Source organism: Athene cunicularia (genome assembly GCF_003259725.1).
Source record: "Athene cunicularia isolate RWA chromosome 1 unlocalized genomic scaffold, athCun1 chr1_part2, whole genome shotgun sequence".
Taxonomy (NCBI): domain Eukaryota; kingdom Metazoa; phylum Chordata; class Aves; order Strigiformes; family Strigidae; genus Athene; species Athene cunicularia.
The window spans coordinates 12,805,500-12,829,684 of record NW_020799092.1 but is presented as its reverse complement, the minus strand read 5'-3'; the positions used below and the strand labels follow the sequence as shown (position 1 = coordinate 12,829,684).

The 24,185-nt window shown below is 36.9% G+C and overlaps 1 protein-coding gene across 11 annotated transcripts in view; it reads left to right on the top strand.

Moving 5' to 3' along the window:
• The window catches only part of ERC1 (ELKS/RAB6-interacting/CAST family member 1), a 280,374-nt gene that overhangs the window by 39,945 nt on the left and 216,244 nt on the right, over positions 1–24,185 (top strand). For all 11 annotated transcript variants that reach the window (XM_026867111.1, XM_026867106.1, XM_026867103.1 and 8 more), the window contains exons 2-3: positions 10,702–11,118; positions 23,311–23,385. In XM_026867111.1, the coding sequence (XP_026722912.1) occupies positions 10,702–11,118; positions 23,311–23,385 (492 nt within the window). The remainder of the gene's footprint in view (positions 1–10,701; positions 11,119–23,310; positions 23,386–24,185) is intronic.

Here is a 24,185-nt window from a genome sequence, read left to right as displayed (position 1 = left end):
TGTCATTTCAGCAGGAGTGTAAGTGCCAGAACATTTTGATTGGAGGTTTTTTAATATGTTCTTTCACAGGGACAGTGATTACTGCAGCCATATTCTAAATTTATCCTGAAATTCCAGTAATGCATTTGATCTGCCTGTCTTCCCAAAACTATACTCAGCATAAGAGACTTGATGTATCCAGAAAAAAAAAAATAAAAAAAAAATTCCAAGACTGTTCCTTTGTGAGTGTAGCCAGTATTTCATGGCAGAGAGCTGAGAAGATAGCATGTATCATGTCAACAAGTCACAGGTCTGAAAAGGCTTAGCTGAGTTTCACTGACGATTGCTGCTGTTGTACATTTTGGTAAAAATTGATTTCTATTTTTGTGGTCCTTGCATTTCAAAGAAAATGAGAAAAGTTTTGAAGATGGAAGGGATACATATCTTCCATTTGGCAAGAACTTGACTTGCTTGTGTGAACTTCAAGCCCGAATCTTGCAAGATAGACTTAAAATGATTGCTCCCATTGTGGCTGACTGCTGTGCATTGATAACTCTAAAAAAGCCCATGCTTCCTACTTCAAGAAGGGACAATGAATGAGGGTTTTTTCTGTATATTGCAATGCACAAATTATAGTTCTCTACAGTGGCTGATGAAGTATCATTTTAAGCCTTTTGGATTTTGGGCTATTTGAGTATGAAAGTCAGCAGTTGTTCCTAACTGTGACTTAAAACAAGAAAACCATGTTCAAATGCTTTTCCAGGAAACTTGGTTTACTTTTCCTGAAGAACTGATGATACGGCAAATGTGAGAAGTTGCAATTGTTTACAATTGTGTATGGGATAGATAGCAGTTAGGAATGCATATTGGAGAGATGATGAACAAGTAAAGCAAGAATGAAAGTATTACTCTGACATAGCCAAATTGGCCCCATCTTCTTCTAAAACAGTGGGATGAAGTATTGAGCATACAAGGCCTTTGCATTCTGTAGACACCTCCTTGAGATTACTTTTGCTTTGCAAGGTTACCATCTAATCAGCACAAGGAATATTATAAGCAGGCTGGCAAAGCCTCATTCTACACATGGTCTGTGCAGCTGAGAGCCAACAACTTGTTTTTTGCTGTTGGTTTTCTCCCTATCTTGGTTGAACATTGTGCAAAGACGCCATTGGCAAGAATTTCCTATGTGTCACAGTACAACCATATATTGTATGTAAGATCCTGAATGTCACGTGTTCTATTATTTGACAGGGTCAAGTCCTTCATGCAGTCTTCTCACATTTATGGACATATCTGTTCATCTGATGCTTTTCTTGCTCAAGAAAGCATCTTTAAAAAGCCAACAAAGAAAACATCGGTAAATTTACGTGTTTTCAGATTGCTGATGGGCTATTGTCTAGGTTTTATAGTGCAGTTTGAAGGGCTAGCAAATATTTCACTTCTTCAGCTGAGCAGCTGAATATTGGGGTCTTGATGTCTTACCTGGACAGTAACTCAATTTCTGGAAGCACAAGTTTGGAAAGAAGACTTATTGCTGTGGTCATCAGTCCATAGTCTCCGAGCATTGGGTAGCTCATGAAATCTTCCACTGTTGCTTGCAGGTGAAAGATGCCACTATGCTGCGTTCCAGATTGACAGGAAGAATGAAGTATTGTGTTTCTTTGGGCAAATAAAAATTGAAAAGCTTACTGCTTTATAGTAAAACTAATTCTTTGAAATATTATCAATTTATGTATCACAGCCTACCTTGTAGTTGATTTTTCAGTCCTCAGCAGTCCCAAGCTTGAAGTATTCAAAAAGCTTTAAAGATCAGGCCTACTCCATATTTTATACCTTTACATGAAAGGTATAGAGTTTATGCATGCCAGTGGAGCTATTCAAAATATTTCGGTGAAAATATTCTTGTGGGACCCATGCATGTGTGCATTGAGATTTATATTGTAGTATCTCCAAACCAACTAGTACAGCAGAAGGTTTAAATTTGAGTGCGGGGGGAACAGGATGACATGGCTTGTCAAGGCGGGGATGATGTGGATAAAGTAGTCAACAGCTTTCTTGTGTGTCGATTTTTTTTGTATAGTACTCTTTAATTTTAAATCATCAGCCATTTTTCCTTTTTAGAGCACAGTGCTGATGTATGGTTATATCTTGGAAAACACTGCACCACAAGATCAAAGGTTGTGTAGCAGAACACCTTTTATCTTGGATTGATTCTTTGCATCAGCTAATGGAAAGATACATATGCTGACCTCCCTAACAGAGGTGACTAATAATATGTTTTTACAGAAAAGCTCCCAATCTGTTAATAAAATCAGTCATGTTTCATATACATGCTATTAATCTGAAAATATTAGACATTTATGCATATGTAATTGTTAGAATTGTCCTTCCCTTAAGTACCATAATAATTTCTAATTACTTTTATGGGATGAGAGGTTCACAAAAGCTGAATTTGCACTTAAGCACCTATTCCATGGATGCCACGTTTAGATGTAATCTGTACTGTGGATGAAATTGGGTGTGTTGTATAAACATGCAAAATGGTGTAAGATCAAATTCTACAAGTTCTATCATGGCTGGCCTGAATATAGATCAGTCTGATGTTTGTGTGTTGGCTTTTTTTTTTTTTTTTACAGAAACCTTACATGAGGATCCATTTTATCATCACAGTTTGTGACAAAAGGAGTTTGTGTTTGCCAGACAGGGGAGACAGAAACTGTAAAGAACTATCTTATTGCAATGTGTGAAACTGCATATATGTAAGGACTCTTGTTTCTTTAGCAGCATAAGAACAAATAATCAAAGCTCAGATTTGTATATAAATAAACCATGATATTTAAATAGTGTAACGCTAACCCAATTTGGACAGCCTAGCAGGAAATAGAGGTTAAATCAGTATGGAAATTACCAACTCTGAGGAGAAATTCTAAACATTTGCCCTAATCCCAAAATGCCTGTTCACGAGAAAGATGAGGGATACTTAAAAGAATCCAGTTTCTGCGCTCTGGGATCATATCATCCTGACACTTAAAAGTGTGTCAAATGTAGATGCTAGGAAGATTTGCATGAAAAAAAGCTTTTGAAGCACACTACTAATGTAGCTGTACCTTTGGAAATATAAAACATGGTAGCTGGGACTAACCAGTATGACTGTAGAAATAACTTTTCTTTGAATTCTGTTGCCTACTAGACCATTTCTGGTATCTGCCACATAGCTCAAATCTCTTAGGAAGCCAGAGAACTATCAAAATTATATTCATAGTTCAAAAACCGATAGATGAACTGATGTTTTTCAGTTTACTAGGTTTGCCTATGCTTGATCAGAATTGTTATTTTTACCACACAGGCATGTGCACAGATTTCTTCACGCTGTTATTTTTACCACACAGGCATGTGCACAGATTTCTTCACACTAAGTTATGTTTTTACTGTGCATCAGGTGTTCTATAGAAACTGCTCATATACATGCTTTATTCCTTGAAAATGGAAATAGCTTCTTTTTTCTTTATAAGATAAGCTGCTTCCTATGTACCATAAGTAAAATCTTTCATGCATTTCTTCTGATTTACCTTACAGCCTTTTTTCATGGATGTACCTGTACACTTAGTATGAGGTGATTGCATTGCAGTTTTGGTTCTTCTGTGACTAGAGGTTTATTAGGTTGTTTCTGATCTGCTTACTTCAGGAGTTTAAATTAATTCCTGCTGGTTTGCTTGTGGGTTTTCTTTTTTACAGACAGGGGTGAAAGAATTAGGCTGCTGCACACTGCCCCCTTAAACCAAATGAGTAATTTTGTGAGTCTAGTACAGCTGACAAATGTATTATTGACAACTTAGACTCTTTATAGCATTTTTTTTACCATCTTGCCCTTCTGCTGCCTCAGAGATAATGCAGTGTATGGTTGTCTTTAAATATAAGTCTCTTTCTTTCACTCTCATAAATTAAATCCTATTAAAATCATAGCTATGCTTTGTATCGAAGCTAAACATTATAAAAATCACCCATTCATTTCCATTTAAATAAGGGGTTTGAAACCACTGATCCATTTACAGGGAATATGTAGCATTTCTGGAATCAGCAAGTTCTGTTTCATCACAGCCCTGCTGGACACCTGACATTAGCCCTTTTTTCGGTTTCTTTGCGTGGGCAGCAGCTGAATGTCAGCAGGGACTCCCTCAGACAGCCAGGCCGTTGCTTCTGCAGTGAATTCAGCAGAATCTATTTCCCAGAAACGACGTGAGAACATTAACTCTTTTGAGAATGGGAGAGAATGATTTCCCACAGTGACCAAATCCTATTCGAGCATTTGGCATGCGATTTCTTTTGAGCTGAATGAGGTTCATCTTCTTACAAATGTTTGAAATGCTTTTATGGTAAAGAACATACGAGGAATCGTCATAATGCAAAAGTTTGTGATTGTGCATGCAGATTTGCTGGTAAGAAAAGCACCTTCAAGTTCTGTCAGTTTCTGGTGATGTACATTTGAGGGTAGACCTTACTGAATTGTCCTTCTGAAATAAAATACATCATAATTATTGGTTTTTTGTTTTTTGTTTTTTTTTTTTTTTCCAGAGTAGTAGCATTGTAGCCATGAGCTAAAGACAAAAGTAAGTAATTCTTTGTAGGTACTACAGGTACATCTATGACAGACCTGGAAGGGCTTAGGTGTAAACTGGCATCTTCAGAAGCCTAGGTCTTGATCAATTAACAAATTACATCTGTCTCTTTTATTTTTCCTTTATCCCTAGATTGGATCCTGAAAAATAAATACAGAAATATGTGCTAAGTAATGAAAAAAATGCAAACCTGTCCTATGCCTTTCCAAGCACTTACTGTTTTCTACATGAAGAACAGCTTGATCACTGAGCAGATTTGTAGAAAACTGCCAAATGCATGTACATCATAAAGCTGTCATTCGGTACAGGATGTACTGGCATTGTGTGTTAACAGTAGAAGTAATCAGGAAATTTTCAGTTGCTAAGTTTGTCAATAATATTTTTACAGGAAATTTTTATTGAATCTGTTGATTTCAGCAAAACTTTTGTTAGGAAAATATTTCTTCACTGCAAAGTGGAATTTCTGATTAAAAATTAGAAAAAGAGTGAGATGAGATCAACCCCTGAGCAGGAAATAGACTTGATCAGGGGTGCTCACTAGAGTGTGGGAGATGCTAAGGGGTTTCTTGGCTAATTTAAAGACCTTGAGCCAGGATTCATCCTCCCTTTATTTCACTGGGATATGAGAGATGTAGATTTAAACTTCCAAGTCAATCAATATTCAGATATTTGTACAAAGCAGAATCTCAGTCCCTTCTGTAAGAATATCTTGTTAGAGATCCACCCAAGAACAGCTTATTGTGTACTGACTAGAGCCTCGTTCAGGACGTATGAAGATGATGAGTAAGAGCTTGAGCCTTTATCCCCCAGACTGAAGGTTTTCTAACACAGCACTTAAGTATTCTAGTAGGACTTCTCTTTTTCTCCCTGACCTTGCTCGTATTCTGTTGCTTATGAATATGAGAGTGTTGAATGTTCTCCTAATGTAAGAGGAGAATTTTTTTTTAAGTTGTTGAGTTTTGCAGAATGTAACAATGCTTCCCACCTCATTGTGACACGTTTCTGTGACATGGTGTCATATATTTGAATGTTGTTTTCCCTTGTTGCTGGGAAAGAGAAAGAGTAGGTTCCTCTCTTCCGTTTTGCTGATTGTTGACAGGCATCTCTAAAACATACTGAATTTTTCATGGTATTCCAAAAGTTAAAGTCATTTTCCTGGTTAACCTACTTAGAATTTAAATCCAGGAGATTAAGGAGAACTTTACGGAAGTGTTCAGTGCCTAGCTGCCTCACCTGTGTTGCAGAGGCCACAGTTCCAATTTATGCATTTAGGCTTCTTGAGTAAAGTATGGGATGAGTTATGTATCTGATTATGATAGGTGCAAAGACAGTATCTGCAGTGTGAATAGCCTAAATCAGGCAACCAAAACCAAACAGATAAATATGTGTTGGAATCAAACACTGTAGCTTGGTAGATCAAGCTCTGACTTGCAAAGATGAATGTGGAAATCCTTTATTTAAAAAGTATGTCATAATTTAATCCTTTCTTTCAAAATCATGCTAGGAGCAATGGCTGCCTCCTCCTGATCTAAAATGTAGGGTTAGAATACAGATCTTGGCTGTAGAGTATCAATTAAATTCATTTTTCTGTCTGAGTATGTTAAAATGAACATCTCCCACTTCCTTTGGAATGGTAAGATAATAAACATTTAATTGGAAGTATTGCTATTCAGGTCTTTCTGTTCTTATGTGTTCTACCAATTAGAGTAAGAAGCTGTGGTCTCTTTAGTACTTTCTGTACTACTGAATCTTTAAATATTTCATGCAAAATGGAAAAGCATCAACAGGGAGAGATGAAAAGAGCTGCCTGCAGCAAGGTTCCCAGACTCACCGGTATAGCAATAGGTACGTTGCATTATCCTGAGACTGCAAGAACAGGACTGCTTTGTGAACCAAATATAAGGAACTTCTATATTATTGGCTGTAGTCATACTGTAGGTTGGAAACTCATCCACCCAACCTGCCAAGGTGTGGGAAATGTGAATTTGATCCTGCTAGGTGGAGTCAAAGATTGAATCGTGTTCTGCTACTTACAGATGTAAATTTTGTGCTGCTGGATGAAAGGCAAACTCTGTCCCTGTGTAGAGCCCAGTTAACAAGCTTTAAATTGCCACATGAAAGTAACAGGGGCAGAGGAACACCTGGTAAGAGAATATGTATGCACTTTGCCCTTTTATGATTTACATTTGAAATGGGCCTGAAGGGTCTTAGCTCTGTCAAGAGAAAAGTACATGGGGCATAATCAGCAAGAGACTTGCTGGAGAACTGTGCTCACAAAAATATCTTTGTGATTTGCAGGTGTAGCTATGATTTGTAGTGAGGCTTAAAGACCAATTTTCATTACTGGAAAAAACAGGGAATCCTCAAGGTCTGAAATAAGAGCAATAAGCTTCAAGCAAAGTACAGGTTCAACATAATTGCTTTGACTTTAATTATGTTACCTTTATTAAACTATTTAAGAAAACCATGATTGGTACTTATTGAGAAGAGTATGACATAACCAAGCTCAGTGGTATTAAAACTACTTTTGTTTAATTCTAGATAAGATTTCAACAATTTTTTGAGTTTGATTGAGATCTCTATTCAGGTTCTAGACATAGGATTAAGTAAGCATTAAGGGCTAGTATCACAGGAACTTGGAAAATATTTTGCCTTTATGGGATAGTCATTGTTTTAAAAGTGAAGCCTAAGAAATGGATGAGAAGCTAGTAAGACTTGCCTGCTCCTTCAGAGGGGAAAGGATGTTTTATTTGAAATGATACAGAAGACAGGCTATGTTAACTGAAAAAGTAGTTTATTTATGATGCCAGCTAATAAAGGGTATTGTTCCATTATTCTGAAAATCATAAAAAATTTTTGGAAAGCAGAGAAAAGAGCCCATTCTGCATATATCTTGTGTGTTGGAAAGGAGTGGGTGTCAAAAGAATAGAATAATTTTCTGTGGCGTATTTTCCAGTTACCTTGCACATAATGAAGTTTGTTCTTAGCTGAGCAGTTCAGAGAACAGTGATAATAATTCATAAGCTCAGTGTTAACCCTTCCTCTCACCCTACCTCTTAATTTTTCCTGGAAAACTGAATTCAAGGTGGTTGCTGACCATTTATACCAATAAATACTGTTTGTCATTGGTATTAAATTTTTATTCACATCATGTTTCTGAATCATATAATAGGTTTTGGTTCTTTGACCCCAAAGTTGCATGGAGGCTTTTCCAACTTTTGGGGAGGTAATGTCTCTGGGTCTGAGACACAACTTTTGTCTATGTAACCTGAAATAAGATTTCACAGCAGATCAAATGGTAAAAATGTGGGAGTTTGGTTCTGGTGATTATAGTCCATTGATGTTTATAAATAACCTAAGTTTGATTCTGAGACAACACTGAGTAGAGGAAGTAATTTCATTTAGTAGATGATGTGGTTGTTCAGAAGAAGCTCTTTTCTCGCCTAGGAGAAAGGAAATGCTGAAGTGGCAGTATGTGGAGAGGCAGGTGGAAGCATGTGGGAATTTGTTTGTTAGCTGGAGGAACAACACACAGCTGGGTTGTGGGTAAGTAGGGCTTCTCAAATACAAATGGAATTAACTCATGTGTAGAATTGTAAAGTTATATCTAGTGAGGTTATTGTTTAATGAAATTTAAGGATATTCATTCATTACTGCTGTTGTGGTCCTACTGACTTCATTGGTGTTGTCTATATAGGTACAGATAAGGCAGACCTTTTCATGGGTATGATAGGTTTTTTCTTAGTGGTTGATCAACATACATTAATTGAACAAATGTAGTACTTTTGATTGCCTACCTGCATGCTGGCATGTTTGTGGTAGTGCCTCAGTTTTAAGGCTTGGAGGTTGTCTGATATTCTCACTGTGATTTGGAGAATAACAATGAAAATTAAAAACTTTAAGGGAAAAAAAAGTGATTTCTAAAAACATTTTTGAAATCCATATTGATTCACTTGAGATATTTCTTTTCTTCTATTACACTGCCAAATGCTGACTAGAAAATAGATCTGAACATCCACCAATATATAAACACAATGTACCTTTTAGAACAGAGTAATTAATCATCCCCTCACTTAATATACCTGCTCTATGTTATCACATAGATTCTATAACTTAAAGTGTAGTTTTAGGGTAACAGAATTAGTAACTGTCAAGTATTGTGTGACTGAAATAGAGGAAAACACAATTACAGCATCTCAAATCAACCACGAAGCTATGCATTTTAGCTGATTTCAGTTTATGCTTATACCATAAAGGTTTGTTCCATTTTCTTTTCCACCAGCTCCTTGACTGCACATTCACACCTCTACTTTGCACAGGATCAGCATTGTGTAGTCACACCATCAACTGGATCAGAGATCTGGCTGGAATAATACTTTATTTGGTTTTGATGGGTCTGATTTTCAGCCAGGTGAAGTTTTGTTCTAGTTGTCAGTGCCAGCCATCTAAGGAAGCTAGACTGTTCATTTTAGTGGCAGTGTGGATTTAAGCGAACTGATTGTGAAATAGCACCTTTAGTTTTGTAAAGCTCTTCTTGGGCCATAACATAAAAGGAAGGTAAACACTCCAGCTAAAGCACTGACCTTTGTGAAGCAAATGGCATTGGACTGCTTTATACATCATTCTATACAACCAAACTAACCCTTAATGTTTCTAAAACAGATTAAAGGTAGGTAACTGCTGCAAATACTACCTTTTCTATTGTCTTTTCATAGAATCACAGGACGGTTAGACTGGGAGACCTCTGGAGGTCAGCTGGTCCAACCTTCCTGCTCAAGCAGTGCCACCTACAGCCAGTTAGTTGCCCAGACTATTTCCAGACAGCTTTTGAGTATCTCCAAGGCATTTTACATAAGAACTGTGATAAATATATTCTTGAAGTAATATTTAAACCCAAATCTTTTTACATTTCCTCTTTTCACAGATACTTGAGTGAAATGAAGTACTTGGATTTATGTCAAACATAATAATTTGGCACCATCATTACATTATAGACTTAACAGTGTGTCTCCTGCATCAAGCTTGGTAGTAGATTATAACTAATGCTAACTAGTATTTTAGCCCTAGCGAATACTGGAAGTAGCTGTATTGTAGACACTGATTTTTGTAATATAAAGGTAGACCCCAGGGATCAGTCCATCTGACTTGTTTACATTCAGACTAAATTCTAAGCATGTCTGTCACTCTTAGGGGAGTAGAGATGTATCACTCCATGCCTATCTTAGCCCCTGGTAATCAGATCTTTTTTCAGTGTCTTAGTACTTCTGCGTTATTATCTTAATACTTCTGTCTTGCAGAGGAGAAAACAAATGTTTATCTAAATATGAAGTAAGAACTCTTTTCGAGGCAAACTGTGCTTCTCCTATATTATCACACTATATTAACCCACTGTATTCACAGTCACCGAGACAGGGTTTATTTGTTGCATGACCACAAATTACTGCTAATTGTTTGATTGACTTCACATTCCTCTTTGTAAGGTGATGATTTCTGTTCTGTACTAAAATCCTCATGCATAAAATTGTATGATGTGATCCTTCTCCTCAGTCAGCATATATCCAGTGTACTATAGTTGTAGTGCTTCCTGACATGCTGAAGTTTCTTCTGTAAGTCAACTAGGAAATCTGTAGTATGTGTAGTGTTAGTACTGAAGACCTTGGGAGCCTTCATGGCTGGTTACATTTTATTAGATGTTATGTAAATTCCAATAGTCACATGTCGCTCTGCTTTGTCTACGACTTCTTAGGCAGAGTTCTTCTATAGAGTAGGCAAAGATTTGGGAAAAAAACATATTTTAAGATCTCAGCTTACTGTCAAATGCCTACGGACATTCGCCCATTTGAAATAATGACTCACTCAAGTTAGTGGGAGAGTCACTTGAATAGCTGGGTTTCTAGTGTTAATCAACCCTCTACCAGGCACAGAGGGAAGGACTTGAAATTTCTGTAGTATAACCCAGTTCCACTTCAATTCTGCTTTCAAAAAACATTGGTCTGTCAATATTGTGGTTTCCTCTTGGTAGTTCAGGAGGACTGATGTGGCTCATACTGTTCTCTTTATTTCTCAGTGGAGGGAATCCTCTGATTTTACTTATTTATCCTTTTAGCATATGCAGATGACTGTGCAGGCTCTCCAAGATGAGCTTCGGATCCAGCGGGACCTGAACCAGCTGTTCCAGCAGGACAGCAGCACTAGAACCAGTGAGCCCTTTGTGGCAGAGCTGACAGAAGAAAACTTCCAACGACTTCATGCGGAGCATGAACGCCAGGCCAAGGAACTCTTCCTGCTACGTAAAACCTTAGAAGAGATGGAACTGCGTATTGAAACACAGAAGCAGACCTTAAATGCACGTGATGAGTCCATCAAAAAGCTGCTGGAGATGTTGCAAAGTAAAGGTCTGTCAGCCAAAGCCACTGAGGAAGACCATGAGCGAACAAGACGGTTGGCTGAGGCAGAGATGCATGTGCACCACTTGGAGAGCCTTCTCGAACAGAAGGAAAAAGAAAACAACATGCTGAGAGAGGTAAGTTACCAAGCTCTGGGTTCATCTCCAATCTTAAGCTCTACTCTGTCTCATCTTCATTTCACAGTTGTAAGGGAAGAATCTTCTATCCTCTCTAGAAGCGTATTTTACATTGCAGACTTGACATAATTTATCCCTGTTTTAAAACTTCTTTATGACTTCCTTGTATGTGCTTTCTGGGATTTTGTGCTTTAGGCCTCACTTTTTCCATAGTCTCCATATGAAGCTCTGGAGGTGAATTGTCACACAGACTGTAAAATTCATTCTCTGGTTCTATTTTAGTTTGAGCCAAAGAAGCTACCTGTATTTAGGAGAGAGCTGAGAGAAATCTTTGCAGGAGTAATGGATGATTGCTCTACGGTTTCCATAGAAACAGTTATCTTGCTGTGAAGGGTATTTGATAAAACTATTAGCTGCCCTGGATGCACAGCCAAAAAAAAGATTACTTAAAGGGACACTGCTGCACACATAGTAACCCCTTCCCCCCATTCCTCTGAAATCAGAAAAGAAAAAATATTTTTATATCTGTATTGCACCTTAGAGGATTATGATGACAGGCATTCTTCACTATTAATCATCCTAAATTAATTATAATAAAATATAGGCTACATAGAAACATTTTAGAAAAATAAAGGAAAATATATCAGTTGTTGTGTGACCAGTGTAATTAAATGTATTGATATTGTTAAATGCATTTTCCTCTTGTCAACTAGCCACCTAAAGTATTCCAATATTACTTCTAAAAGGCTAATAATTCAGCACGTGTTGTGTGCATACATGGGTATCTGTATATATATATATATATATGTATCTGTATATATATATATATATATATATATATATATACACATGTATTCACTAATAAGATTTTCTGTAAAGATTATTTTACATACATATGTATGATTGAATGCATGGATCGATAGCTATGCATGTATGTGTAGTATGTGTGTGTGCATCTAATGACCTGTTTGGGGCATTGTATGTCGACTTTGTGATTTAGCATTTGTTTGTAAGTCTGATACATACACGAGATTTAAACCATCTCTCTAGCAGCCAGGGAAGTAAGGTCTGGCACAGAGGTTTTTAAGATGAGTGTTTGCAAGAGCACAAGTACAATGGGTCAGGCCATAGAAAACATTTATATAAGAAAGTTAGAGCCCGTTGCGTTTCTGAGCCAGATTTAGGCCAGATTTATTTTTTTAGAGCAGTAATCTCTTGAGTGTCTGGAGTGAAGATAATATGATTCCAGAGTTTCGACACTACAGTTTTTCCTTTATTTAGCAACCAATGATAATTCTGTTCCAATTCTTGTATCTATTTCAGGAAGAGCCCCAAATGGCTTTCATTTGTTTCTGCTTTAAGTCCAGCAACATAAATGAAAAGCTGGCAGGAGCTGTATAATTTTTCAGGAATGCAGTTATGTTTGTTTCTGCTACTGATGAGTAGATGTTGAGAGATAAGAATTCTTGTTTCATTAACACATATCTGGAAATTATCAATCATTTAAATCATAGCCTTTATGGTAAAAGATTTCCTGGAGAAGGTGGAGATGACTTACTGACTTTAGAAGTGTAGATGCTGTTTATCTAACATTTTAAAATTAATTATGCGTTGCTGCTCACCCAGTTCTGATAGATTGAAGAGGGTCATCTGGGTATACTGTAATTTGTAGCTCAAGCCATTGATACGATGTGGGATCCAGCCTTGAAGCTGAGCACCCTAATAGCCTTGGAAACATGCTGCCATATGTAAAGATGCCAAATTATCTCCTTATGGAACTGGGGTTTGTTAGTACCGATGTGTTGTCCTTCAGCTCTGAGCTAGACTTTGCTAACTGAACTCAGACTTGTCTGCCTGAAACTCAGGTCTCATGCTTGGGGCTCCAGGAGGCTGGGGAATATCAGGGGATGTCGCTGAACTGTAGCTGACAGAATCTGACTTCCTGAGGACCAGGTTGCCCTACTCTGCAGGATCTGGTTCAGAGTTGCTATCACTGGTCCACACTTGGAAGTTGTCTCTGTGTGTCTATATCAGTCTTCTCAGCTAATCTTCTATTATGTGTTTATCTGTATTTCCATAGTTTTAGGTTATTTTAGCCCTCTGATACCCCAGATACTAACTGTGGAATTTTGAGCTGCCTTGAAGTTGATGGTTCTATATCTAGCATTCTCAGTATCTGGAAAGGCATGCTAAACTCTTCTTTAAATACTGCTGTTAAAGGAAGCGTTAGTATCTCAAAGGGATTTGCATGTGCTTGGGAGGTCAGCATTTATGCTTCATGTTCTAACACATTAAAAAGCTGAGAAAAACTTTAATAGCAGTTTTAGCTATCTCACTTAAAGCAAGTTCTGAGATGTCAGAATCTACTAGAACTGTTTCTGACTTTACCACTGTGTTAGACTTCTGATTTAAAATTACTGGGAATAATAATAAAGACCTGCATCTTGGAAACTGGAAGGATACCTTTTGGCTTCAACTTTGAAGCCTGCATGAAATTCAAAGCATGATGTTGAGACTCAAGGTCATCAGATGACAGACAGTGCAGGTGCAGTGGCCAGCAGTCTGACCTTTAAAATTAAATGTGACTTCACTGATTATTTCAGCTATCACTATTACTATTACTGTGATTATGCTAATGATTGCACTAATTTCCTAAGGAACGGAAATTCTTAGAGAGCCTTGACTTGTAGTTGTGCTAAGATCATAACCAAGGAATAGCTGTACTGGTTCAGACCAACGATACCTTTGGTCCAACATTCTGTTTCACATAATGGCCATATACAGACACCCAGGAAAGGATAAGAACAAGGCAAACATGATACTTCTCTGTAATGCTGTTCCACCTTCCCAGCTGTTTACAGATGAGGGTTTTTTTTTAACTTTTTGTGACTTGTCAGTTTAGTATCCTCCATGGATCTGACACCTGAGCACATGGTCAGTGTCTTCTTGACTTTGTCAACTTTTGCAGCTATAGCATCATTTGATAAGTGATTCTACAGTCTGTTGCAGGAAGAATGTACCTCATTTCTTTGGAGTTTGAACTTGTCTCCTAGTAGCTTCATTGACAGCCTCTTGCTCTTTCACTGGAAGACACAGTTAGTAGGTGATTGCTGCTGAGACTCTGTGCCACTCACAGTTTTAGATTTGTCATATCCCTTTCAAGTTTTCTATTTTTCAGACTGAAAAGTCCAACACTACTTAACCATCTCTCATAGCCCCCCCTCACCCCGGTCCCCCCAAATGCTAGATGTACTGAGTAGAAATATATTTTTCTCAGCTACATAGAGTAGTAGATACACCAAATATCAGTGCAACTTGTGGCAGAATGTGATGTGATTGTATCCACATCTGGTATTCTAGACACTTGGAATAAGGAGAGTCCAACATCATTACACCAGCTTAGTTAAACCTTTCTCTTCTGAATTGTTCATTACTAGCTGTCTTTAGGAATATATATCAGAAGAAAGAACAGAAATCATACACTTGTATCATCACAGTCAATAAAGAGGTAACTTCCTGAGAGTCTTTGGAGTTTAGGCCAAATTTCTCATGTGCCTAGAAGAAATGATAAAAACAAAATTTATCTGTATTGGTTCTACCCAAGGGGGACAAAAGAAGGATGCTTACTGTGTATTATGGTCAGATATTTGCCAAACAACTTCAGCAGCACTGTCCCATTTTCTTACTCCTTCACAAGGGATATCAACATAGACTTTACAACAGTAATTAATCTGATGACCTGTTTGTCTCTGGGATGCTAGTGGACATACATACTCTGCAAACAAAATGCATCTTTATTCACAGAGCAGTGCTATGGCATATAGCTGGAGTCTCTTAAGGTATACTGACATATCACTGCATTTCTCCTGCTCAGGTAGGGATATCCTTTGATGTCTCGCAGAATCACAGGATCATCTAGGTTGGAAAAGACCTTGATGATCATCTAGTCCAACCATTAACCTAACACTGACAGTTCTCAACTACACCATATCCCTATAACCTAACACTGACAGTTCTCAACTACACCATATCCCTATGTGCTGTGTCAAATCATAAGAACTATGGAGGATCTATGATTTGAAGGTCCAAAATAATTTCTTTTATTGTCATTGTCCAGCGTGCTTATTGGTATCTACCTGATAGACCTGTGAAGCCATGAATCCCATCAAGCTTTGTATAACATATATTCAGAGTCCTGAAAATATATAATATAATAAAATATATAATATGGCCCTAACCTGGCTTTTCCTGAATAATATACATGGCCCTAACCTGGCTTTTCCTGAATAATATACATGGCCCTAACCTGGCTTTTCTTAAAAAGATGCAGCAGAAGTTGTTCATAGTGTTAGTTCTTACTTCATTAAAGTTTTACCACATATCTATAATGAAGAATATGTAGGTTCTGCAAGTGACTTGTGACAGGCTGTATGTGGCTGTTGTCAGTACCTTCAGTAAGAGGCCAAAACCGAGTCTGCCTTTAAATCAAACTGTGATCTTGTAGCTGTAGCATTCTCCTGGGAGAAGGAAGTGATTGGCTCAACCTTTGAGGCTGAGCAGGTATTGAAGTTGGGGTGAAGTATTCATTGAAATACCAGTGTAATAGAGCAGCAACATAGTTCATAAAAAATGAAACAGTGATTTGATAGATAAAAATTAGACAGTTATTCCCTGAACTGTGAATCCAGGTCTGGGACAGATGGCTTACTACAGCCTTTTATTCAGAAACAGAAAGAAGTCTGTTTAACTAGAAGGTTTCTTCAGGTGTCAATGCTAGGTTCAAAGTTTGCATGTTACAGTGGTGTACAACAAGGAAATCAACAGTAGCTTTGCACTTTGTCACAAAAACTGTGTTTGGTGGTGAATTACAGTTTTGATTTGTTTCTTTTAAATAATTGGGCCCATTCAAACAAGATGAATTTTTAATACAACTGAGGGCAAAACTGAATTAAGGAGTTAGGGATATAATGCTTAACAAATAAAGGGGGAGTTTGTATGTAAAACAGTCACTGAAATGGATCATTCATAAGGGTACTCATTTACAATGAATTTAAGGAAAGAGGCGGTGGCAGAAAAAGCTATTATTTCTTTTCACCTTCAGTATTTGTTGAAATGGCCACTGCACAAACCTTGTTTGTGAACAGTTATCGGTTATCTGGTATGGCTTTATTATAAGAACAGATCACTGTAGCTATTTTGAAGAGTGCTCACTTTATTCTAGGAAGTAACACCAAATTTCTGTGAGCACTCTATTATATCTCCACTTAGATGTCTGTCAGAGGAGCGAGCAGGCAGACTAGACTGCAACATACGTGTACTTGATTTAGCTATAGATTATCAAACTTGATACTGTTATGGCCAAAGAGCAGAAGCAAGGAGTTTAGTGAAAAAGGATGGGTGTGCCATGTAGATGTACCATTGGAGCACTGCTGAACAATACCCAGGGAAGAGAAAGGGGTTTTTGCTTTATCTGAACAGATTTTAATTGACTGTGACAAGTTTTGCAAAGAAGTACTTTTCCATGTGTGTGTTAAAATTCTTACCCTTTTCTGCTCCCAGGCTCAGAGAAGGATTTAGAAATTTTAATTGGAGCAATTAGAGTTATCTCAAAGAACACTTTTGTCCTGTTCCAAGACTTTGCAACATAAATAAGACACACTTTCAAAGAGAATTTTTGGTTTGCTGGAGTAGATAGATTGATTCAGTAACTGGAACTCTTACTACCATCATACTAGGGGATGTCTTTCTGAGTTAAAAAAATTAAATTTCTGCTTTTTCTGCTGTTGCTTCATTCTTTTGACATTTCAGAACAGAATAGCAGGGAGAAGGGATTTAAATCACAATAATTAAAATAGTTACATCTTTATTAGAACCACTTGATTGGTCTAAAAGTAATTTTAAAACATGTAAAGCTTGTGTGCGACAAAATTTGTGAAACGGGACTATTGCAACTTGAGAGCATCCATAATTTATTCTTTATACAATTTGCTTTTTTGAATAGCATTGCTGATTGCAATGTCTTATGTGTCACTTTATAGAAGAATGACAGGATGTCCTGGACTATATGATGGAGAATAAAAACAGGTATTTTTTAGTTAGCTAAACTTTCCAGTCCACTGAATGTTTTAAACATACTGCACAGAACGTAATATTTGATCATATAAAGACATGGGAAGGGCAGTTAAGATGAAAAAAAGTCAGAATTACAGCTGTGGTTTTAATTGCACATTGTCGTTTTTTAAAAAAAGAAATCCCTGTGTGAAAGCGTATTTTTCCTATTCTCTGTGTGATACATACTGTCAGATTATGTAGGTTCTGCCAGAAATGGAAGGCATGTCGGTTTTTTGCTTTGAAAAGTGTTTATCTTGTGGTACTACTGGAAGTTGTATTTTTAAGCATACAGCATACTCCACTATAAAAACATCATTGCTTGAGAGTGCACCTTCACAGTTCTTCCAAATCCCATGCAAAATCAGAGGCAACAGTAATTTAGGGAATAACAGTGAATGATATGGCCAGATTATGAAGGAATAAAATGTTCTGATTATAGTCCTTCCTTCACTGTTATACAATGTGTATAATTTATTAATATTTTAAAGACATAGTCCTGATACTGCTCAGTATTGAGGACTCCTTCAGTTCTAAATTATACTCTCTAATTTTCAATTATTTTGGCATTCCTTGGTCAAGAAAAAAACAGAATTTGTTATTCTATGGTACACTAAAATGACTTTATCACAGCTGTTCTTTACATAGTCAGTGTTGCACTTTTGATAAGCTGTTCTATGTAATTATGCTGACCAGAAAATTATAGTATTGTTTCTCATAGGGGTACTGTGCTACCTTGCAGATCTGCTGGGCAGATGTTAGGTAATATGTTGCGCACCTTTAGTTTCTATCTATTTTGAAGTAGACTTTTTTATTAATGAAAGTAGCCATTCTTAATTAAAAATTGGTAGTGATGATGTACCAACCCCAACTCTCATTAAGTTGTCCACACTGTTTGAAACTTCTGACTATTTCTAGCCTTTAGTTTTCAGTTATTGAATCTTGCTGCTTTTTGGACAGAACGATCCATTTTGAATTTTTGTTGCCTGTGAAGGCACAATTAAAGTTGTGATCAATTTGCACAATAATTTTTGATTTGATTTTTTTGAGTCGTTCTTTGAACTCCCTTCAATATATCAGTATAGTTTTAAAATTGTAGACACACAAAGTGGACACAGTATACCTGTAGTAGTAGCACTGTTGCCAAACAGGTAATAAGGTGTCCCTCCACCTAAAGCTTTTATTGTTTATATGAAAGAATTGTAGAAACTCTACTAGCTTATAATAATGGGGTATTAAGCATAAAACTTGAAACAGAAATTGGGTAATACAGCATTCTTCAATATTCTTGGCAATGTTGTGAAGGTATCTGGTGGCCTAAAGTTCCCACTGGCTAAACTGAAAGAGAAATATAGTGCATATTTTTAACAGTAATAATAATGAACAGTGAAAAGCATTTATGTTGCACAAAACTTGGGAACAAGTAGCTTTTTTTTGTTATCTTTTTAATGAGAAAGGTATAATTGAACAAATAAAAACATAAAAAATATAAAACATACATATAAGAGGCATCCCTTGTAATAATTTGTTTCATTCAAACATAGGAAGATGCTGAAGTTTACTAGTCTGTTATGGAACAATATCAGTTACATGTGAATGTTCTTTTGGTATGAAAGTAGAACAAAGGAATCATGCTTTATCAGAATGGATAACTTGCAAGGAATGAAGGATTAGTTTTGTATTTTTCTGATCCTTATATCTGTGTGTGGTCTTATGCTTTTAACTGCTATGCAAAGTCCTGTTTTGAAGATGAAAATACTTATTTTTATTCATCTGCATGGTGTGTGTCCACAATAGAATGTGAATACATCAGAGATACAGTATATTAATATTTCTCCATTCTGCCACTGAAAGGTAAGTACTTAACCTGTATTTTACAATTAAGAAGGATGTCTGTGCACAACAGCTTCTTCAGCAGCCACACTTAAACCTGTGTTCTAGGGAGCTTCAGCTTCCCTGTGGCCCTGTTTTCAGGCTCTTTAGAATTGTCATCATGTTGCCAAAATTATGTCCTTACTATGCAGTCAAGAGGTGGGAGGTGGTGTTTTTCAGCAGGTTATGTCATCCAAATCACGGTGGAATTACTTAAAATGATAGAAATAGGATGTTTCCTTTGCCAAAGCGCAAAGTGTCACGTAAAACAGTGGAGATACGGGCATTTCTAAAAAAAAAGCTTAGAAGAGTTTTTTTATTTGGGAAAATGCTGTGCATGTAAAAAGTAGACACTGTTTGTCAGCATCCCTTTAGTGACAAGATGTTCTCGTACTGTGTATTCCGTCTATTCTATTTTCATAGTTGTAGTTGCTTTTATGTTCTCAGTTCAGAGACCATGTCTGCACAACTGGGAATTATCTAGTATGTAATTGCACTACTAAAATAAAAATAATACATAATTAGACTTTTGGCATATTATTTTTGACCATCTTATTTTTTTTATCAGTTTCTTAAAGTACACAAGAATATGTTTTATTTTCTGTTATCAAGCTGTTTAATTTTATTCTGCAATAACAGTCCTTGGATGATTGTACAACTGATGTGACAGGAACAGCTGGAGATATAACTTTCTGTGTTTAGTGAAAGCTCATGCAATTCAGAAGAGGATACTTTTCCCTCTTGGATCTTTCTTCACCTTTTTAAGCTTAAAGATTCATCTTCAGAATTATTGCTGATTCCCCATATATGAGTTCTGAAGTTAGGAAAAGCAACTTATTTTTAATTCATAAATTCAGGGGATTCAAACCCTCTTTTCTTCCCCTCCCATATAACTTATTTGTTAAGTGGACATGGATTTGAGCATGCTGCCAAGATGTAACTGGGGTGTCTTCAACTGTGGACTGTTTTTATTAGTTTCCACTCAAAGGAGTTAAATGACATTCTTGGAGTTGTGTTGTTTATATGTGTATCCTTATTAGGTGCTCTCATAGCCAAGCAGAGATTACAGAATAAATTGGTGTTACAGCAATATAGGATGTGTGCTACATCAAATGTTCTCAAATGACCCCTTACTTAATGTGCCACACCTGAATTTACAAAAAGAATGGTCAATGTCTTACCCTCTTGTTCCTCTTAGCCTGGGATTTGCAGGGAAAGACTTTAGAATTCTGAGAAGAGACTGAAGGATGTAGGGCATGCATGAGCCTCTCCAGAGAGATAGTTAGCAGGCATGTTTCTTTCTTATTCAGATGTTTGTGTACTTGTACAATGGATCATGCCAAGCAGTGCTGTTCACTTCAGCCAAATAGATACAAGCCTACTCTTCCAGAACAGTAAAGTATCTGAATGCCTCTATAGTAAAATGCTGTTTGATGAATTAATGAATAGAGTCCCCCATGTCCACTCTGCAAACTTCAGATATGGCTGTTTTTCAGGAGGAAGCCACTCCTATCACTTGAGTTGTACAAAAGCGTCTTTTGAAAAATTCTGAAGACTTCAGCCTAGCTAACAATCATACATGCTAAGATACTGAAAAGGCATCTGTAACAACATTGTGCCAGTGGCAAGACAGAAACTCACTCACTCTATCCAGAGCTCTTAAGAAGGACTGGCAGCCACCCTATCTTGGAACTATGCTGCAATTAGTGAATCAACACAGTAGATCTCGTTGAGATGGAAACAGGGAAAGACATACCACAGCTACCTTAAGGCAGGCAGCTGAGATCATTCCCAATAGAGGAAGACTGAGGGCACTAAAGAAGAGTCGTGTTTTTCATGACAGGTACTGGTAAGAGCACTGAGAAACAGGTGAAGAGTATTAGATCTGCTCCCTATCATAATTGTAAATGCTCAGGCTGGTCTTGAGTGTTAGAAGCTCATCACAGCTTATTCTTATTAAGGCAGTATGTAGCACTGTTTTTTTCTCTGATCTTTTTTATTGAGGATAGTGAGATAAGTGCTGAGTTGCTATGGACAGAGTATGTGGCAGACTTGTCCTGTGCATAGTTGAAAGGACATTTTCAAAGCAAATTCAACCTTATGATGAGTTTCTTTTCTAACATTATGTATAGCAGCATAACCAAATGAATCTCTAAAACATTACCTCTTAAAGGGTATCAACTTGAATAGTAGTGGAGACAGACTAGAAAAGTAGTTTCACTGATGTGTATCAAGAAAAATGCTGAGGATGGAGTAGGTAATAAAAGTGGTATGACCATGTTGATCCAGCTTGTACTGATGACACCCTGTGTGCTGACAGCTTCTTTTTTTCTTCTTCTGAGGATGGGCACAGGAAATAGTAGAAGAAGGTTCAGCTGGTTGGGCTTATTGCTGTCTACTTTGGCAAAACTTACAGTTCTGCTAAGGAGATGATTCCAGAGATAATGCCTGCAGTCTTTAGATAGCTCTGTGTTCAACCCTCTGGAGAGTGCATCTCAGTGTAGTATGTTCCCTTTAACATCAGCATATTCAAGATAAAAGTGGCTGCCTCACTTGATTTAAAACCTGTTGAATCGGTAGAAGCCATATCTGTTTAGACAAAAATAAGCATACTTCTAACGTTGTAGGCAGATACAAGAGTGGAAGAGTGCTAGACACCAATAGTGTGGAAGGCTGGTGATGAGAAGTTACTGGTTATGCTGTGCTTCAGACATCAGTTGTGCAGAATAGCAGAGAGGAATGCACACTGTGATTTCTTTGGGCATGATAGAAGACATCTTGGGCCAAAAGAAACATCTGTCTAGACTGTATAGGTTTGAGTAAATCCATTATGTCAATGCAGGTATAGGTAAGTAGAAGAATAATAACGGTATTGCTCCACTCTTGTCTACATGATGTAAGTGTTGAGAGGCTCTCAAGTCATCTGTTGACTAAGGAAGAAACAAATATATTTATAGGGGTTTTCTGGTTTATTTTTTCAGGAGGTATTTTTTTCAGAAAATGCCACACTTCACTGTGAACATATTTGTAAAAATAGCTTCTCAGGAAATACACAAGTATTTAAAGACACAAAGTATACTGGATTTTCTTCTTACTACTGATCACAGGCATCCATTTATGCAAATGGCCTTGTGCCAAATTTATGAAAAATTCTTCTTGTGGCCCTTGTCATATCACTACACATTTGTATCTTGCTCACTTCATAGTTATGTAAGAACACTTAACAATCTTACAACATAAGTAGTGTTTTCATTATTTTAAATAGCACTATACAAATCTGCCTTTCTTGTTCCATATGTTTAATTATTTTGATAAGTTACACCTATGACTACCATACAAAATGTTATCTCTTCAACATGTCTATTGAAAATATAAGATTGTGGATGGCTTTTTAGATTTGACTTTTAGGTTATTAAGGGGAGTGGGTGGCTAAACTGTGTGTGTGCACATAGACACTAGACACTGTATTGTTTCCCTTGGATTCCCACTTGTTGGTTTGAAACCCCTAACTACTTTATACAGAACAAGTTGTTTGAGCTTTCTACGATTTTATTCCTTAGCAAGCAGACTGGAGCATGCTAGTTCCATGAATTCACATCCACAGAAATATCACATGGAATTTTGTGTTCTTGTGTCTGTTTACTGAGTTTCTAGAGAAATGTGCTATACAGTCTTGTACTTGCAGCTATGTTCAAGGCCTAGTGGAGAAAGATTTTCATCACACATAATTAAATGTCCCTACTCTGGAGTAAAAAAGTTAATTATCAACACAGCTGCACCCTGTAGCTTGTTGAAACAGAAACCACAACACTATTGTTTTCAGTAAGCATCTAGTCAAATAAATTATGTGTATGTCTTTCATGAGAAACTACAGATAGTTTAGATTAGTTTAGCAGGCAGATGAGAGGAGTTTTTAGTAGACTCAGCTGTCATTTCAACAGTTTATTTTGAGGACGCAGGTAGTTGAAGATGCAGTTTCTGTTGTGTCTTTTTAACTGAGGCTGTGATTCTACTGAATGAACTTCCACCTATGTTTTCATTGCTATGAGAAATGATAAAACAAAATGTATGAACTGGTAACATCAGAAGGCAGCATTGAATTATGCTGTGTATTAGAAAGAGAACCTTATGGCTTGTTGAATTTTGTTCGTATTTGGTAGGTGGGACAAAATATTATTAGGCTAACTCTTGCTTTCTTTTCTGCTGGTACAGGAGATCCATCGTCGATTTGAAAATGCTCCTGACACAGCCAAAACAAAGGCTCTGCAAACTGTTATTGAGATGAAGGTAAATGATTGCATATAGGCAGCAGTAGAGTTTGTTCTCTGGAAAAGGTGAAAGGTGACTCTACCAAATAACATATATTTCTGTCAGTCTTCTAAGTTAAAATAAGTATATTTATTTTATATTATTTATTTTTGATCAGTGAAGAGGCAGAGCTGCTTCATGAGACAACAGAAACCTGCCTTCTGTCTAGAGATCTGCCTACAGTATTCTTTCAGTTAACCAGAAGTCCATTGTATTACAAGGATGTGAATGATGAATTAGTAGGTTTTAATGATGATGCGGGTTATTTTCTTCTAATGTTATCAACATTTGAAACATTGATTTGCATTCTGTGTGTTGACAAAGTTATCAATTTGCAAACTCAAAACCTGCTTTAAGAATGGGTCATATGGCTAGAAAGATGTCTGTATGTCATCATAAACCTAACTTTTCTAGATGTGATTGAATTCTTAAACTGTTAAGTATCTAATGGAACAATGGCAATTTGCCAAGAGCTCAGGAGCCACAAGTGGGGTGTGTGGTTTACACAGCTTTATGCAAACATATTTCATATTGTATAGTCCATAAAGTACATCAGACAGGCCTTGGATAAATACAGTTAAAAAATTGCAAACTGTCTTCGCAAATTATTCTCTTACGTATCCTCTCTTTCTCTCTCCTTTATCTCTGCCTTTTATTTTCCTTCTTTTTTTCCCTTCCAAATCTTTCTATTCCATCTCAATGTTTTCCATAGTCATTGCCTGTCTTTCTGCTCTGGAGCCTTTCATTTACCATCTTTCTTTTATTAATCATCTTTGTGG